Source organism: Clupea harengus, unplaced genomic scaffold, assembly GCF_900700415.2.
Source record: "Clupea harengus unplaced genomic scaffold, Ch_v2.0.2, whole genome shotgun sequence".
Taxonomy (NCBI): Eukaryota; Metazoa; Chordata; class Actinopteri; order Clupeiformes; family Clupeidae; genus Clupea; species Clupea harengus.
Window position 1 is genome coordinate 153415 of NW_024879586.1, and position 19773 is coordinate 173187.

The 19773-nt window shown below is 41.8% G+C and overlaps 2 protein-coding genes across 16 annotated transcripts; both read right to left on the minus strand.

Annotated features, from left to right (window-relative positions):
• Positions 1-25: 25 nt before the first annotated feature.
• LOC122129067 (heterogeneous nuclear ribonucleoprotein L-like) lies at positions 26-9308 on the minus strand. 10 transcript variants are annotated; one of them, XM_042704094.1, is made up of 14 exons: positions 9174-9308; positions 8096-8214; positions 7745-7982; positions 7574-7659; positions 7274-7370; positions 7081-7153; positions 3272-3307; positions 2761-2829; positions 2208-2506; positions 1985-2106; positions 1607-1808; positions 1455-1512; positions 1131-1238; positions 26-503 (listed from the first exon to the last, which is right to left on the minus strand). In XM_042704094.1, the coding sequence occupies exons 1-14, from the start codon at positions 9246-9248 to the stop codon at positions 433-435; spliced, it is 1653 nt and encodes a 550-aa protein (XP_042560028.1). In that variant the 5' UTR covers positions 9249-9308; the 3' UTR covers positions 26-432. The 10 variants fall into 10 exon arrangements, with proteins under 10 accessions (XP_042560028.1, XP_042560025.1, XP_042560023.1 ...); XM_042704091.1 differs by having other exon boundaries at positions 1131-1256; XM_042704089.1 differs by having other exon boundaries at positions 1131-1256; positions 1455-1527.
• Positions 9309-10639: 1331 nt separating this feature from the next.
• srsf7a (serine and arginine rich splicing factor 7a) lies at positions 10640-16990 on the minus strand. 6 transcript variants are annotated; one of them, XR_006151738.1, is made up of 10 exons: positions 16653-16990; positions 15372-15602; positions 14937-15119; positions 14241-14330; positions 14042-14080; positions 13643-13687; positions 13338-13508; positions 12965-13050; positions 12065-12524; positions 10640-11336 (listed from the first exon to the last, which is right to left on the minus strand). XR_006151738.1 is itself a non-coding variant. In XM_042704107.1 (8 exons), exons 2-8 carry the CDS (start codon positions 15593-15595, stop codon positions 11279-11281), a joined length of 810 nt encoding a protein of 269 aa, XP_042560041.1. In that variant the 5' UTR covers positions 15596-15602; positions 16653-16985; the 3' UTR covers positions 10640-11278. The 6 variants fall into 6 exon arrangements, 2 of the variants coding, with proteins under 2 accessions (XP_042560041.1, XP_042560040.1); XR_006151735.1 differs by lacking the exon at positions 12965-13050; XR_006151737.1 differs by having other exon boundaries at positions 12065-13050.
• Between the last annotated feature and the right edge of the window lie 2783 nt (positions 16991-19773).

Sequence of the window (19773 nt, forward strand, 5' to 3'; positions counted from 1 at the left end):
AACAGAAAGCACCACTGACAAGGACTCCAATTAATTAATCATCAATTTTATTGAGAACAAAACACAAGATGCAGTCTCCTTATAAAGTGTGAACCTCTGGCAGGTGCTAAAACACATAACACAAAACCATACTGATGGAAAGCAGTAAAAAAGAAAAGAAAAATACTGGTACAAAAGCTTATCCCCATCTTTTAAGTAAAAACATTTCCTTATTCATGTTGGTCAGTCATTCTCACAGAACTCTCTCTCAAAGGATACATGAATAAATCTTGAAACAATATGAAGACAACTCAATATGACTGCAGACACAAAAACACTAACAACTGCCTGTTGCACACAAGAGGGTAAAATGCAGGTGAAGTCAAGCAGTGATTTTAGTAGTTTGTGGCTGTTCATCCTGCAGACAGGTGGTGGTGCTCCTCCTCCTCCTCCTCAGTTGGCGTGCTGTGCAGTGGAGAAGCACAGCTTCAGCGTGTAGGGGTAAGGGCCGTCTGGGGTGGAAACAGGAATAATAAATCAAGCCCAGATTAAAAATAATCCCAGAAACACACACTTATACTTAACCAACAGAAACATGAGCATTTTGTCCAAGCCAAAATTGAAGACTAATAAATAGTTCAAACTAACAGCGAGTGAACAATCATTAATAGTACGCTACATATGGAGCAGAGATTACCAAGACAATGAACCAGGAAAAGTAGAATGTCAGGTTATTTCATAAACTTCTATCAAAGTGTCAAGATGCCAAAATGATCCACTGCAGTGGTTTTACTCATATGAACAAAGCTGGGTTAATGTATAGTGAGGGAGAAACAACTCCACACTGAATTCAGAGATCTTTGCAAAGGTAGCCTTGGCCTATTCGTCATACCACGCCCATTCTTCCAGACAGAAACCTTTCAAACATTCTCACTCCAAACCAAATGGATGAAAATGTGGACTATAAGCACATCTATAATTAATGCTAACAAGTCTACGGATATCAGCTTTTCCTCAGAAACCCAGCGCTAAGCTCTTTCAACCATACTCTGAGCCCCACCTTCAGGATGCATATCATTCCCACCCACAGCCATTTCTAGCCAGACACCTTGATATGCATCTTTACATTTAAATGATGAACAGCTACTCACTAGGGTTCTGCATCTGGTAATGGTTCATCATGGCTAACGCCTCCATAGCATCATTAATGGACTCCCACTCTAGCAGGCCTGAGGCACTGCGCTCTCCAGGTGTTCCATCTGACAGATGGACAAAAGCTGGAGAATTAGTCAGATAGGCACAAGGATAAATGGCACAAGGACATTAATAATAATAATAACCAATTAACACTAATTAACTGCATGTGTATTTAGTAATTGCACTTCTAACTTCAATCTCATGTCTGCTCAAAAGCAGATAGGTTAAAGCATGCACACAAACAACACTCAAAGCAAAATCAGGCAAAAGGTACTTACTCTTTCCTGTAAAAAGCTTGACATTTGAGGGGCTCTTGATGCCAAGCTCCTCACAAATCTGAAATGGGAAATTCTAAATTATACACAAAAATAAGGATCAAGCAGTTGAAAAATCCATTTTATGTCCACACTCCTAAGTACATTAGACCAACCTGGGAGAATATTTCTGGAGTGGCCTCTGGCTGCGCGTTGAAGAAGTGCAGAACGTTGCTAGGGTGTTGGATGCGATTCTTGGCTGCCTGTTCCGGCGAGTTGAAGCGGTTGTTCCTGCTGCCATGGAAATCCTTGAAGCTGTTGCTGCCATCATCTAGTGTGTAGGACTGACCCAGCATGATTGCTTGCTGCTTGGACACACTGAAGGAAACAAACAGTGGAAGAGGACTGAGTCACACTGAAATAGTATTCACATGATCAGTAACTTGCTCATACCACACTGTATACCTGTTTAGGTCTAATATTCAGAAGAAAATCTATGCGTAGTTTGAAAATATTTCCAGCTTGACCAAAATAATAAAAAGGAGATCTCTTACCAGACATTGAGCTTCTGGTTGAAGAGGAAGTTGTTGTTGAGGTGAGAAATGGCTCGGTCAACAGCATAGCAATCTCCCATCTCCACCATGCATGCTCCAGGCTTGCTCTTCATGAATTTAACCTGTGTGTGTGGGGAGGGGGGGGGGGGGGGGGGGATGGGCCATTAATAGCTGCTCCATTTCTAGGCTCACAGACATACTTGACCAAAATCTGAAAACGTACCCGCTCCACATTGCCGTACAGACAGAAGATGTTGAACACCCTGTCTGCATTCATCTTTGTTGGGTCCAGACCATACACCATGACCACGGGAGACTCGGCATGGGGGCTGTACTCCCCAGGTGGTGGAGGGGGAGGGCCATACTGCCCTCCATACCGCTGGTTTGGCCCACTTCCCCGCGGTCCCCCCATGGGAGGGCCTGGGCGACGACCCTCGTAGTAGCCATCATCATGGTACCCTCCGTGGTAAGCTTGTGGGCCACCTGCAGCAGACAAATCCCCCCGGTCGCGATCAGTATGAACTATAAAAATGTTTATAAAAAGAATTTACAATAGGACATCTCCACTATAGTTTATTTTATGTATGGGGAAAAACAACAACAAAAAACCCCTGCAGTTCCAAAAAGCTTCTCTGAGTGACATCTACACAGCCCTCATGCTACCACTGTGCTCAGCAGATCACATTTAGTCACGTTAAAAAAACTATTAATTCCTGCTTCTGTGTGAACGAGGCCTGCGCCAATGTTGGTTGTGTCTTGAGAGGAGAGATCCTTACCGTACTCTGGGGGGTGGTCTCCCAGCAGCGCAGGCTGTCTGGCGCGCTTGTTGGGGTTGGCATTCACATCTGAGAGGCACAAGACCAAGAAAGACATGAAAAGAGGAGGGTGGAAAAAGACAGGATGAATTGGCTGAAGAACGATAGGGTAAGAAACTTGGTATAGGTCTAGCTTAACACTGAAGAACTAAGAGATACATAGGGAGAAAGGCAAAGAGAGGCACCACAGAAAAGGGAGCACTAAACTCAAAGAATCAGACCCTTAAAGCTGACTCGTTCACTCTACAGGCCAAGACTGCTTTCCATTTGCAGGGGATAACAATAAACAGCCCATGACAATGCAAACTCTACACATTTCTTCTAAAACATGAATGCATATGGTTAAATGGGATGGTTAAATGTGCAACAGTATCTGGCTACAGCATGGTTCAGTCCCCCACAGCTAATCCCTGCTAACCAGAATGGAGTTGAGGAGGAGTGAGAGGAAGGAGTGCCTAGCACATATACACACCTTGAGCATTGTTCCCATTGCCCTCTGCATCAGCATCTGGAGGTACACACATGGCAGATCATCAAACACACAGGCCAGGGACCAAAAATTAAAGGCCATTACATTTAACATGGGTGTCTTTACAACAGATAAGATTTTAAATTATTTTATTAGGTCTTGGCCATGGTCAGATGAGGAAAAGAAAACGATAGTTAGACAACTTAACTTTCAACAAGTCAGCGCCGTAAACGTCCCAATAGAACATGGCAACGAAGTACGAGTACAGACTGACCAACCCGATTTAGATCAGGACTAGGTTTTTAGAAAGATTTGATAGGAATACCCTACTACGGTTTGCTTTTCTACACACGTTTCCAAAGCATCTCTTGAGTTCCTGGAACCTTCCTACACACACTTTGAGACTGGAGCCATGTCTCTGGTATGGATCATTGTCCTTCACGCAGTTTTGAGAACACGTGAGATGAGTATGACCGATTAGAGCGCATGTGATCATTATCAAAATTAGAAATAACTATGCAAGTCAACATTTTTAAAGTTGCCAAATAAGGATGGCTGTACGCTAGATCTTACTCAAAGATCTATTTTCGCAAAGGATTCAAAATTCACTGGCAATTCATTTATACCAGTTCTCTCTTATTTATGCTACACATATCTTGGTGTTGCGTCGCAGTCAGTGCATACATCTAGACACAAGCTACATGTTCAGGCTCCAAAACATTTATTTGATCTGAATCCTGTTCCATATTCACTACACATCACTCCCATCATTTATTGGATCAGAACTGCCTCCTTAAAGAACTCCACAGAGGAGTGGGCAATTGTAAACCATTTCAGAACTGACTGATGTTTGGGGGATCTCTACAGCTTCATTTATTAAAAATTAAAGTGAAGAAAAAATTGGTAGAGTTGGTAATTCGTCAGCTGCCACTAATAAGCAATTCTACAATGGGCTTTGAGTTAAGGCTGTGTTCCATCTAATTTGGACACAGGAGTTCGTTAACCAGCTGGTTATTGTGCAAAACCGTATTGCAGAAGACAGGTTTTATCACAGTTCAGTTTGACATTGGTAATCTTCAAACAAAAAACAGTGAATCAAAAAAATCATTTTTCCAAGACAACAGAAGCTTGTGGTTACTTACAGAACACACTTAAGAGGAGAGAAGGCCAATGCTGGTAGCGTGCGCAGAAAATTTCACACTAGCAGCCTCCTTTTCCCCATCCTCTCCCTTTTCCAATTTCATCCATCCTTTCCAGGTCCTCCAGTCCATCCACTCCTTTCTTCAGCCGCCACCAAGTGACTGACTACTCATTTCCTTTTTGCCACTGCAGCAGATGCCCGTGTTCTCCAACCAGAGATCCTTTTAGCACACTTTGCTTGCTTGCATCACACGTGGAGCATAAAGCTGGCACTTTGCACATTTCAGACAGACTGCCGTCCACACTAGCCACACAATGCCCAACCTGCATCATACGGAAGGTGTTACTCAGGCCTCATCAAAGACTTATGGGAAAAGGTGAGGGGAAAAAAAGAAAAAAAAAAGGAAAACATCCACACAAGAGCTGCACTATGAAAGGAGAGAGCGGTGGAGAAAAGTAGCCAGAGCAAAGACAGATGAGGGAGGGACAGGAGAAAGGAAAGAAGAAAAAAAATAACACACACATACACCTGCTTCCCAGCAGACATACCGCAGAGAATTAGAGGAAACTGAAAGGGCGTGTGGTCTGTCTGCATGTCAGTGCGTATGCTTGTTGGCATGTTTGCAATGTCTTCGTGGCCTTTGTTTTGTAAGACTCCTTCCAGTGTGTTGCATTTAGTGCTACAGGTCAGTGGCGTGCAGACACGACAGGAGCAACCCAGGCAGTTTTAGGTGATGTGTTGGCATGTTGTTTGTAATGTTCACCAGTGGTAGTAAAACACACGTGTTCTGTGCGCTATGGTGGGCATCGGGGTCATGTTTGTCTGTAGGCTTCATCAGTTTGGTGTTTGGTGTGGACTTGGTCCCCATAGTTGCGAGATGTCTGTTTGCATCAGGTATGCCTTCCCCTTCTGAAGGTGTGTCAAACGGGTCCCTCTGACGACAGTGAGCTCATGACTCACAATTAAAGTTATGTCTCAAGTGGCGCGTGTCTTGGTTACGTCGCAACCGCTGGGAGGGCGTGGAGAGCATAACTTAATGCCAAGCGTACCAGCGGCCCAGATGCCCAGGGAAGCATATGTTGTGCCATGAAAAAAAGAGTAGGATGTCTTCGTGGCGTAGGATCTGTGCGGTGGTAGTACAATAGAAGTATGTGTCGAGTGATCATCATGTCTGCATGTCGGGCTCTTGCAGTTTCTTTGTACCCCTCCCACCGCATTCAGGGTATAAGTGTGGCACAAAGTGGAAATGTCCTTGGAGAATTGGTGGTGGGCGTGGTGATGGTGGTGTCAGGAATGGTACTGAGAAACAGCTGTGTGTCTTCAATTGCGAACGGACAAATGTATTGATTCCATGTGTTCCAAGTGCATTTGGTTGAGGCAGTTGATTTTTCAGAGTATCAAAAGGATATTCAGATAACGGCCCTATAAAGTGTGCAAGGAGCAACCATGCATGATGGTGGGCCAAATGTGACCATGTTTCAAGACGAGATAAATCTATCTTGCAAAGCATGACAGGGCTGAATTTAGGCACCAAAGCCAAGTTGAAATAGTTGGTTTCTGAAACTACCTTGAATCAGTAGCAGTGTGGGGAGAAAATGGCGGTATGATCACAAACCCCTCAAATTAACCACACACTGCCATTAAGGGACTACTGTTAGTCCATTTGAAATTATTCTATAGATAAATCGCTATAGTGCTACTTGTTCATACTAACTACAGGATAGCCATGCTTAATTGAGGCTCTAGATTAAAAAAAAAAAAAAATGGAGCATTCCATTTCTCCACAAATAATTAACACTTAAACAGACATTACTTAAAGCCTCTGAGATTAGATTTTAGCGATTAAAAACAGCATTCCTGATCGTGTGGGCTTGTGCCCGTGACCACAGTCTGTCTGCCTAGTTGTGTATGATGCAGTGACTCACTAGCACCTCTTAAGGTACAAATTGGTATTCCGAGGCTCTAACTGATTAGCCTGCTTAACCTTGGCAACAATGCATAGGCATTTTGTCATGTCAAAACAGTTGGTTTTTCACCTTCTGTTGCCATTTGTAGTTCATTTTTTTTCAAGTTTTAAACTATAATTCTAATATAAATCACCTTTAACCTCAATCATATCCAATAACCTAGAATCATCAACATTGACAATTTAGTGAGAACTTTATTTTTAAACAATTTGCAATAAATCAAAATGCCAACACTACACTTTTTGCAGTGCAAGTGTGTACTACTAGTGTTAATCCAGCCCTTACATACTTTGAAGAGTCTAATTGGTATAAATAGCAAAGAAGCCAGCCAAGACGGCACAAAAAGCTTCAAAAGTATTGTTCTTGTCTAGGGATAAATGAACCATACTAAAGTTGATCCTTGCACTCCTTAGATGTGTCTGGATGCTTGGAGAGGGGGCTGATCACCACAGTGATGACCCATACTAAGAAACCATCAATGCTTTCGTGATTAGCATCCACACTCCCCAAAGCTCAATGTGTAGAAATGGATGTAAAGACATGTCCCAAGAGAAAGCCAGAACATAATACTAGATGAATACATTAACTACCCCAGAGGTCTGCCACCTCACCAAACCCACCCTCCCTGTAACCCACTTATTCTACACAGTGGCAGTACAGGCGCTGGGTAGTGTCAGTATAGACGGAGTGGCGGTTTGTTTTACCTTGGCCGCTCAAAGTTGGGTTGGTATAATCCCAGGTGTCCTGATCATTCTTGAAAACATTGAGGCGGGTTGGCTACGGGGAGACAGATGGAAAGAAATGGGGAAAAGAAGAAATGAATCGCGTCACATCACGATTTAAAACTGAATCACTATTACTTGTAATTTGCAGTGTGATCTGGGGCTCACGCCTCACCTTTGCATACTCAATCTTCAATGTGCAACAACCAGAGTAAATATCAGCTCCATTGAGAGAGGCCTTGGCCCTCTGAGCACTCTGAACGGAGTCGAACGTGTTCTGAATTAAGGAAGACAACCATATACCAAGAGGACATTCCTCACTGCATACATACCATTCCTGCCATTAAAGAACTCAAATGTAACATCACAGTTATGTGTTACAAGGAATGAACATCTACATGACCATGAATAAAATAAGAGCCTTCTCTAAATGCATGACTTATTTAGTACAAATTCCCACAATTTGAAAGGATATTCCACCATGGCCTGTACACCATTTTTCCGGAAGATAACAATCCTCTGAACTGGACCACAATTGTTGCAAATTGTGTACAGCACATCCTGCAGGGAAGACACAAAATTAAATTAGACACGTGACTGACAATTTCAGTGCAGCAACAAGTAACATAATTGTTGTTAAACTTACGGATGTGATGGGATAAATGGGGTTCATGATGGTGAGCAAGAGAACCAGGTTGACGCTCCGCGAATCGTCTGCGTCACTTGGGCGAGATATTTTCTGACTGGTGGAATAGTTGATGAAGGCAGGATTGCCAGCTATGTAGATTTGGTTGTCATTCGCATATGTCACGGCATTACACGACCCGCTCATGTCCTCATACTCAACCAGGGCCTGGCGTTTTTTAGGCATCACAACCACGTAGCTGCACGGAAAAAGGAAACGCCCATGGTCTATTCAGTAAAGACTAGTACTGTTATGTTTCAACACCATGGGATACGCAAGCATGTGCTGTACAGTAACAGTACGAAAAATTACCTGATTGGGCCGAACTCCTGTAAGGCCTCCACGAGGTCTGCTTCCGTGACGCCATCGATGAGCCCCCGTACGTGAATAACCACGGAGGGCAGTGTCTTGTGAGGGTCCTCGTAGCCCTCCTGTGACAAAAAGAAAGGCTTTAACTCAAACATATCGGTTTCTATTTCATCACGTCGACTAAAGTGGTTAGTTGGTAATACATTTGTTGTACCATAAATAGCATGGTACCAGTACGTAACTGGCGTAAAACCCGGCAAAGCTTGGGCGCTTGGGTAACCAACGTGACGGGGTGCAGACAAAAGAACGCTTCGCCTTGGCCACGCTTGGTCAAAGAAACCGGCTCTACATTAACTATAATTTCGAATAGGCTTGGTAACACGATGGATTGTTTTAAGTCACATTCATGTTGATTAACACTAAAGGATATGTAACGTGTATGTCAAACTGCCACATTAGATATATTGTTAGACTAGGCTAATGTTAGCCAACTAGCTGTAATCAACTTACTGATACGACTGGCCTGCTGGATACATTTGCTAGCGATCTGAATCTCCAAACTGCCGTTAACTTGTAGCAAATTATTCAATGGGAGTGGTAAATACCTGACGCTAAAATGAACATTATTTGTGAAATTATTGTAATATGAGGATGATGTGGTTTCCTTTCAGCGACTAGATGGCTAAGACACCCAAACGTGGCCCGATTTCTGACCAGGTCATTCATTCAACAAACAATAAATTAGCAATTGCCGGCTAAGATTCGATAAATTCATGGCGCTCTACCATCAAAATTCTTCGATTTCACTGTAATTGTTTGATCTCGAGGCACGAGGCATCCAATACTATGAACCCCCTGTTGGTGTACTTAATTTGTGTAAAGCACTATATTTAAGCGCGCCTTCCTCACCAACATTTCCCGTCCTGCTAGCTAGCTTCCTAGCTAACAATGCGGTAACGTTTGTCGCATCTTACACTGCGGGTAACGTTAGTCTTCTGAAACGTTCTAGTTTTAAATGCAGAATTAAAAACAGAAGAAAAAATATATACTAATCACAGATGTAAACAGGTTTTGTAATTACCATTCCGTCGTTCTCGGTTTTTTGCCTTTTCGTCGCTCTGCCGCCTTCGCTGTAGTAACGACCTGTCGCAGCCATCTTGTCCCCGTTATGCTAGCTAAATACACGCACTCTGGTAACGAAATGGACGAACGGTGAAACAGATCTACTAACCACTCCCTCTACTGACAACACCTACCTCCAATTGGTCCACTCGCTTATCACTTTGAATAGCCTTATTTTCTAACCAATACAAATTAAACAACGCAACCAGTACGAACCCTTTAAACTAAAAGGCAGACATGTTGAGATTAAATTTTGACCTTCACTGAAATGTACTGTTTGGGTGCAGCCAACCTTGCTTTAAGAACTGAATCACCATTCTGCTTCGCGGTTGTTATTTTAACCTCGGAATCCCACAACCTGCACTCATCTTCCATACTGTCTTTTACTGATGAAAATGCCATTTGTGTACTCATCCAGACCTATATCAGCCCTATTTTCGCATCACTTTAAGGATATCTCGAGTCTGTGAATTTTAGTGCGCCATGCCTTCCGCGGACTGGGAACCCGAAAGACATACAAAACACCAGATTTACTCTACTTGTGTCCCTCACTTACCTCTCATGTCATTTCGTAATTCATATTGATGAAAGTTGTGCAAAAAGTAGGCTATACTCACCCACCTTGGCTAAATGAGACGCGACACATGGGCGAACATTTTTAAAGCATTTTTGAGTTATTTGTATCTGTTACCTTTGTGCAATCACACAAATAACACATCAAAAAGTAATTGTTTGGACAATTTATTTTAGGGTATAGAAATAGAAAAGTTAAAGTCATTGTATCTGTTGCAGTCCATCGTAACCTATTCAGGGACTGAAATTATATTGTTGTACTTCATATAGAATAGATAGTTGAATGTCTATGGAAAGTATAGGAGTCTCAGGAAATCAGTTGCGAAAATCTAGCTGTCTTGTCTCCACCGCTTTTGGTCCAAAGAGGTCAGGTCTGCTCCATGCAATTGAAGTGGCTTCTTCAGGAGGATTCTGCTTCAGAGGCCTACGCACTATGAATATGCTACCAACGAACTACTAATTATACCAAAGTGTAATGGGTGGCTGAGATGAGCACTGAAAACACGATCAATATTTTCTCGTTGTACACTGCCATAATTTCTTGAATCGGGAATTACACTCTTCGCCCAATCAAGGAGATCGATTTTACCATGTGATATAAATATCCCGGCAAGAATTTACCTTGACTATGGTATGTGTGATTTGTTTACTCTTCTGTGTACCCCTACAACTTTGTACCGCCCATTGGCTACATTATTTTGGTTTTCTTCAAATTCTCAGTGAATACTCATGAAGAGCTCTGAAAGAGAAAACTAGTTATACCACACACGAAGTGATCAGACCAAAAAACGTTAACTTTTGCTCTGGCAAAACAGGTGTCCGAACAAAATATATCCACTTCCTTGAGAAAACTTAATCACATACATATTTATTTGGCCAAGTCATATCTATAGGTTGTTTTACATTATAGTTTGGTAATGGATAGACTATAGATTAAGGAAAGCATGTCATGTTTAATCTCTTAACGGCCTGGTTCGTTTTCTTCAATCCAAACAAAAATACAGGTACAGGTAATATTTAAGCAATATAAATAGGCTTGCAAGTCAGCAGTAATGGACTGATTTATTTCAAAACCATACTTAGCATCCAGCAAAAATTAAATGTTGAACACAGCCCTCTTTTTTGTTTCTTTAATTAAATAACATGTCATAAAAGAAAGGCTCAACAAATGTGGCATATTGTAAAAATTAAATCTGGTAAAAACAAAAATCACTGACCAAAGCCACTGTCCTTTTCGTTCCAGTCTTGTACACAATGACAAAATAATTAGTAATTAATACTAGGTAGAACAGGACATTTTCGTGTTAACATGTGTATGTGGGTGAGACCAAACACAAACCACAGTCCTTAAAAAAAAAAAAAAAGATTGGGGAAAAACAGGGGGAGATGGAGAGATGGGATTTGGGTTAAGTTTCATCTGATATCAGTCTGTTCCAGGGGAAAAACAGGGGGAGATAGATAGATGGGATTTGGGTTAAGTTTCATCTGTTATCAGTCTGTTCCAGGGGTGGGGCTCTTTTTCGGGCTGGGAGAGCGAGAGCGGGAACGGCTGAAACAAACACAGAGGGGTGTTAATGCAGTTGGGAACACGTCAGCAGTCAAGTCAATTAATGCACAGAAACCGCTCCAACCAGTATCCATTAGCATTCTCCAGGGGTGGGCTGGACCGCAACCCTCCACGCCCAACCAATCACACATTTCCCCAAACAAGACACCCAATTTAACCAAGCATAACCTTGAGTAATACTGTTATATAATCACAGGGATTCAAACAAACACTACACATGTTATCCTATGCACCAAAACTACACAAAAACTGGGTTGGAAAAGTTATTGTAAATGGGCAGACTTGTGACTATGGGGTTAACCAACAAGTCTACTCTCAGCAAAACTGAAAAAAAGCAGGTACTGAAATATATGCCCAAAAGTAGTTACACAACCAAATTGGGAACAAATCTGACACTATTGCCATATAAAACAGAGACCAGAGCACTCATTTATAACAACTAAACCCTCAATTACCAATTTAAAAAAGTATGAATAATCTTGGTGCAGCTATGAAAACCTATCAATATGTGTAGCATAGATTGCAGGGCCACCTCCAAAGTTATGAATGGATCAAGATTACCCTTTTTCTCTCTCACTCACTCACTCACTCACTCACTCACTCACTCACAGACAGTGCATGCTTTGAACAGTTGAACATAAAAGGAGCACAAGTGGCTAAAGGTTCGGTTTGGATCAAGAATAACAGCGACTCTTGGGGGTTTTCTTTACCTTTGAAGACAGTGGCAGAAACAACATGAACAGAGAAGCGACGGAGGCTAGAACTTGAAGACACACTTGGAGGGTCTTGAAGACTGATCTCTCGTCAGCTCTCCTTTCCCTCTTTCTCTCTCTCACACACACACCCTCAGAGAAGCTAAGCATTGAGGCCGCAGATTTGAAGGTGTGGGGGGGCCATTACTGGTCGACTGAGCTCTCTCTCAGCGCAGCACTGGTTCGCAGTAGATGTGGTTGTCGGTTGTTGTAGTGCATGGATTTCTGGGAGGGAATGGGGTAGTTGGAACTGTGTGTGTGTGCAGATGGGAGCGTCTTGGTCAGATCGTGCGTCGGACGACCTCATGAAACCACCATGGCGGAGGCTGATCTCAGGGCATTTTCTCACCCTCCCGAAGGACGTTTTACACAGCAAGGATGAACCCTGGTCAATGCTTGAGCCGTCGACTCCCACTCTCTTTAGAAAAAAAAAGGGAACAGCCTGGAGCAATTGGTCAACGGAGTATGATCACGAGTCGATTTTCTCTATGGATTTAGGGGGGGGGGGTTCTCTGATGCACCCTGTGGCTAATCAAAATGAGGATGGATCTGAGGGGAAGAGAAGAGAAGAGAAGCCCACGTCCTTTTGCCACCCCTCCTGGCCCCTTTATAGCCCCTACACCCAACTAGTGTATCTGGGAATCTAAGCTGTGTTTGCCTTTGTAGCTAAGCAGTCATTCTAAGCTTTTATTAATATATGTGTATATATATATATATATTTTAAAAATAAAAAAAAAACAGGCAATTAAGGAAAAAAAATCTTGGGGAACTGTAAGAGTGTCCCTTACACTGGTTTCTGAAGGGAACAGATTACCATCATCCCTGGCTAACCCTTGCTTTCCCCATCCTACACCAGACCTGCACCCATTTCCATCGAAGGACGTCCATCATGTGTAGCTTGGTGCATTCTGGGATGTCAGCGAAGTTCCGGCGACGACTCATCTCTGCCACGTAGTCAAAGCCAACTGGAAAGCTTGCCTCAACTTATCCAAATAAGACTAACCTCACAGTGCAACCACTGAATCTAACATGAAGTAGCAGTAATAGTCTTTTTTTAATAGGTGTGGCTAAAGAACATTAACAAAAGTAAACATGTACATTCAAATACTATTTATATTTATATTTTTCATTAAAACACTGAGCAAAAACACAGGGCCTATTCTTTGGAGGTCTCCCAATACATGGAAAGTCCAGGCATTTCAGGGGACGGCAGGTTAGAAGTGATCCTTACCTGTCTCTCTTAGCACTTGGAGTGCGTGACCTGGATCGGGATCGAGATGCAGACCGACCACGTGGATGTGACGCAGACCGACCACGTGGACGTGACGCTGACCGACCACGTGTACGTGACGCAGACCGACCACGTGGATGTGACGCAGACCGTGAGCGAGATCGCGAACGACTGAGGCAAGTGAGGAGAGGGGGGGGGGGGGGGAGAGAAAAAAACAGAACATGTGAGCATACATCTTGGTTTGTTTCTGTCATAGGCCCTTGTGTATCTTGCACCCAGTACATTCTCCAGTGGTTACTGCTTACCCTCGCACAGGAGTCCTAGACTTAGAGCGGGCTGGAGAGGCAGACCTTTAAAAGGGTTAAAGAAAGTGAAAAATTATGATTTACTGAATTATTCAAACAAGAGTTGTGGAAGGGAGGAAGGCAACAGTACACACATTAAATACCTGAAATACATTGTCTTAACACAAAACAAATGTTGACAACACACGAGTACATTGGCCATTGATAGTTTTCGAACTGTAGTGCAATCCAAGTCAATAATGTTAACAGTGTCAAGGTCATAGTCAACACTGCGCAGCACTTCATGCATACAAACATAAGCTGATACCTTCCCTTCAAAGCGTGGCCTTTCTATTTAACCTGCTTGCAATACAATGTATATAGAAATCATCTATCTGACATTATATGATAGTGTCTTACCTGCCATGGCGCCTGGAGTAAGAGGGTGATCGGTACCTTCTGTGAGGGTGGAAAGAAATACAAAATAAATTTAAATACATTTTTTATATATAATATATATATTATACAAAATAAATAATAATAATAATAATAAAAAAAAAGACATCCATCCATATCAGAAAATCACTAAGAAAAAGTGGCGGGTACAACAAGTGGTTACCTTTCATTGCTACGATTGCTACGACTGCGAGATCGTGAGCGGTACCTTCGTCCCCTAGATCTAGAGCGGGACCTGGATCTGGAATGGGACCTGGGAGGGGGAGAAGAGAGGAAATAATAAAAGGTATTAATCACATTGTGTTTATTCTAGAAGTCCTGTGTGTATACCAATGTCCATTAAGTCTTGGAGATGGGGGGACAGGAAACTTTATTAAAAGGTTTAACTTCACCCCCAGCTCTGAGCTTAACGGCACCCACTGCCTAATTTTGAAAATGTCTAAAACGGGAGCAAGGGCTGAGTGGGGCTGAAGAGGAGAGATGTCAACCCATATGAATGATGAGTCTCATTCAGCCAATGAAAATGAGCCTCACACTCATGGGCGGGGGCGGGGGCTGGGATGTTTATTTCATGATGTAGATAACCCCCAAACAGTTGACACTACATCAGCATCAGCCTTGCAAGGTTTAGGATGATTTTAAACAGTAGATGGTGTGTTGAGCCATTTTCAAGCCACAAAATGGTTGTAATAAAAATGTGAACTGTCAATATTAGCACCTGCATTGATGTGTTTCATCACAGGTCATATAATTTAGTTTACAGCCAAAACAAACAAACAAACAAAACAAAACAAAACAAAACAAAAACACACACTGTGCAGTTACACTTTAAATAATGAAAATGAGGTTGACTTTGAACCTGCTGCGACGACTGCCTCCCCTCTTGCTGAAGCGGTAACAGTCATAGGCATAGTGACCCCGATCACCACACTGGTAGCATCGATCCTGCGGATCAAAAGAGCGGCGGCCAGGTCGACCATAGCGAGACTTCCGGGACAAACCTGTGGACAGTTCGACGCGTATGCGTGACCCACAAAGCACTCTGGGAAGGGACAGATATGACAGCAAACAGGAAGATGGGGTCAAGATCAGTGAGGTCTCATTTCAACACATGCATTTCATAACATACTGAAGAAGAAATCAACAGTGCAACTAAATAAATGTCAATATATGTCAAGATATTCAGATAATTGTCTTACTCATCACTCTCAAAGAATGGCATGTACAGGTGAGTGCCAACTTAAATCCCCAAAGCCCTTTAAACCCAACAAAACATAGGAATCAATGTGCATACTTTCCATCCATGCCCTTGCATGCATCCTCGGCGTCACGGGAGTCTTCATATTCCACAAACGCAAATCCTGGAGGGTTCCTGGCCACCCAGACGCTGCGCAGAGGACCGTAGTAGCTGAACGCCCGCTCCAGTTCGCCTTTTGCAGCTCCATTACCCAAGTCTCCAACATAAACTTTACATTCCAAGTTTCGGGAGGAACTTCGGGATGATGAATAATAAGACATCTTCCTCCTAAAAATGATAAGACGTGAACAGGTCACTCGCAAAGCAATACAACACAACACAACTTTCGCCTTTCCGACCTGTGCGCAAGGTTTTACGTCTGTAAGTGAGAAATGAGAGAGAATACCAAGGGCTGGAATTGACGCAGACCAGTTGTTTAAAATGGCGAATTTAAAGTTCGTGATATGGCCTGGACAGCCTAATAAGTGAATTAACTTTAGCTAGTCAGCTACGATTAAATCACAAACGGCAACTCCTTCTATTGACAATGCAGCCTAGGTATACATAATACAACTGGCAAAGCCAGTGAGAGTGCATAGCCCACACAATTTAGTCAGGAGCAGGTTGGCTAACCAATGCCTTAGTTCTAGCAATATTATGGGTCACCTAATTCCATTGGATTTCAAAGACCGGAACCCTACTAGCTAATTACCTTAGCTCCCTCGCTAACGTTAGCTTATGACCAAAAAAAACGCTATGCAACAAGCCAGCTGGCTGGTGTTCTTTTCGAGCGTATCAAATCACTATTGTACTGACGATAACGTTATATCTAGAGGTTAGATTATATGTTAACATAATAAGCTAACGTTACCAACCAGATAGTTAGCCAATGTATTTACGCAGGGCATCAAAGCTACAAGGAAGCATGTTGACAGCAACATTCTGTCACATTATCTAGCTAACGTTAGCCTAGCTATATACCCAAACACTTAACATGCTAGTAACAACAAATACATCATCCTCATGCTCAACATGTCACCTTAATATTTAATGTGGTGTGATAAAACAAATATTGTTTAGAAATTGGCCATAAGAAAGGAAAATATTTTGATTTAAAGATTAACGTTAGTAGGCCCTTATACAAAGGATGACAGCGACAGACACAGTTTAACAAGCAGAGTTCACGTTAACTCGCTAGCTTTCGATAAGTAAGCTAGAATAGGGTAGCCAGCTATCCAAAAAAAAAAAAAACATGCTACCCATGTACTTTTAAATTACCGATACCATTTTGATATCGTTAATAACGAATATTACACTGCCAGAACAATTAGCCTTTACCGTTTTTACACCCAGTTCCGTGTTCAGTTGCTACCTTGCAGTTAATTAAACCGAGGGTACTGGAAATGTCGCACACTAAATCTTGCTGTGTGCAGCCAAGCAACCGCGCCAGCAGTGCGACTCGTTCCCTCTTTACAGTTACATCTGAGCGCTACCGCAAATGTCAGGAAGTATGACCATAAATGGATACATGAGAGGATGAGGATGCACCCTATTCGTTTGCCTCCAAGACTACGTTCACAGGTGACACAGCATGCTGAAGTGACTTGAATCGGATTTTCACAAGTAACCCCGTTCTGATCTTTTCGGTACAATGTGAATAGCTCCAATCCAATTTTGCCCCCAGATCTGAGCCACCCCCGGATGCAGTGACTCAATTTTATAAAAGTAATTTTTTTAAGTTGCATGGTAGGCTAAGTGATGAGGATATAGCCTTTATAATAGCATATATAGCCTATTCAATCTGCACCTTCATTACCATGTTTCTCTAGTTGTTCAACCAGGCTGTGTACTCAAAAAACTCAGAAAAAGTCATGCACAGTCCTGGCTCTGTAAGGGTTTAAGTATACTCCAAAAGGTCTGTGTTCACACAACACATATAAGTATGTGCATTTGTGTCTCCAAAATATAGTTTTGCTGTTGTGGACACATCTCTCAGCTCACAAGCACAGTCACTAAATATCAGTGTTTGAAATAATAGGCCTATCTCTATGCCGTGTGAATCTACAGCAAGACTGTTTTATAAGTCTAGTCTACTGTCCTACATAGCGATAGCTACCAACCTTCAAATATTGTGGCTGGTACATAACATCTTTAAGGTAGGCTCAAAATTATTTGTAAGTGTCACTACTGAGTTTTAGTTGTGACATGATTGTTTTGCAGACAAAATGGAACAATATTTCCATTATTTTGAGAAAAGAAACAGAAAAAAAATTGGCATATGCTTAACACATAACATTAGTGATTATTAGTGCAGCTAGTAGGCTATAGACACAGGTTTGCCTTTTCTGAGTGTAAAAGTAAGTACTACAACACAAGTACAGGCCAAACTGATCTGGGACTCACAATCAAAACCAGAAGGATTACTCGGCAGTCATTTAAATATCCGAAGCCTTGTCTCAAAAAGCATTCAGATAGAACACCTACTGCTCCATTCCAACCTGGACTTCCTTGGACTTTCTGAAACATGGCCTAAAAAACATTCTCCCACGGCTGCATTTGATATTTCCGGATATAATGTGTTAAGGAGAGACCGAAACAAGGGGCGGGGAGGGGGGTTGTTAATCTATGTTAAGAATACAATTAAATGTAGCCTAATTGAATGGTCACAGGATCAGGAGTTGGAGTGTATTGGGGTTGAACATCTCCTTGTCACCTCAAATGTCTTTCTCTGTTATTTGTCTATATCGACCACCATCAGCTAATAATCATTTTTATGATTGTCTCCATAGTATCCTTAAACAATGTGATAGCACAAAATAACTAATACTAATGGGTGACTTCAATATAAACTGGGACAGAAAGAAAGAAACTAAAGGAGATAACAAATAAATGCAATCTTACCCAACTGATACAAGGACCAACAAGAGTAACCAACTCGTCCCAGACACAAATTGATCTAATTTTCACAAACAGGCCAGAGAGAATAACTGCATCATTTAACATGCTCACTGGGCTGTCAGATCACAATATCACACTTATGGTAAGAAAACTAACCAGAAAACGATTTGCAAATACTAAATCAAATTAATTTTATGAGACAATCCCTAAAGATGAATAATCTAGAAAATGCCATTAAAGGAACTGATTGGTCCACAATTCTAGACAATGAGGACACCGAGGATAGCTGCTGCACCTTTTTGAATACCATTAGTGAAATAATAACATCTTACACGAAAAGGGTGAAACATAAACATATAGACGTAAAAACTTACCATGGCTTAATGACAGTTTGTGGCAACAAATGAAAGAGAGAGACTCATCTTTGAAGAGAGCCCTTAAGACTGGGGACAGTAGTGATAAATACACCTTTACAGGTCTTCGAAATAAAGTATTGAGAAATATAAGAAAAGCTAAGGCAGATTTTTTTTATTAGTATCATTAATGAGGCACAGGGAAATGGTAAACTTATTTGGAGAAATCTAAATAAATTCATTGGTAGGAGTAATGAAGACGGACCATCCATTTCAGAGATCATAGGGAACTCTGATCCAAGAGAATGATTTGATAGCGAGCACCTTTAATGATTTTTTTATAAACTCAGTTAGGGAAATAGCTCAAAGCATCCCGCCGGTAACTACACCCACTGTCCTATTTAATAAAACAGTTATTTTTATTTTATTGAAAATGATTCCATATTCATCTCCCACAGCTGTTAACATTGTTGTGGGGTTTTCCTGGTCTAAGTTCAGCAACTAAGGTATGAAAAAAACATGGATTTTGCAACACTTGGGGTTGTCTTCTAAACAAATTAATCTAGTCCATGTAAAGAGACCCATCTCAGTGAGTCAAATATGTATGCTCTGCTCCTGCTGCCACCCACAGTTATCTGTTGCCTCTCACCAGTTTAACAGTGGAACTGCCTCAGGTAGGCTATGACAAACAGTGCAACATTCATATCATGAATCCTTCATGACCTTCCTACCTAGATATTTTAAAAGTTCCAATGCAGTTTTATTGGAAACATTTGTGATTGCGCCCCTGACACGCTTTGTCATGTTTGTGTGTTGATTCTCAAATATAAGGCCTGATTTAAAAAATAGCTACAAGCCTTATGTCCAGCGATGACAGTGAAACAGATGAAAAGGGGGTCATCATGAAGCCAAGCTGGTGGAGGCCTACAGATCCACACGTGGGGGTATCAGCTAGCAGCACAGAAAGCCCCATACTCAAAAAGAACTGACATGGTGTGGATGATTTCAAGTTGTCCTCCACCCCAGCAAATGATGATGTGCACTTTGAATCAGAACTTTTATAAAACTATGAGACTATGAGAAACGATGTCACTGGAAAATAAAAAGCAATGAGAATATGTATAAAATTGTATTTTATTTTTCCACCGTACACAATATTGGTATAATGTTAAGTACTCAAAGAATCATTTTTAGCTGAGGAACCTTTT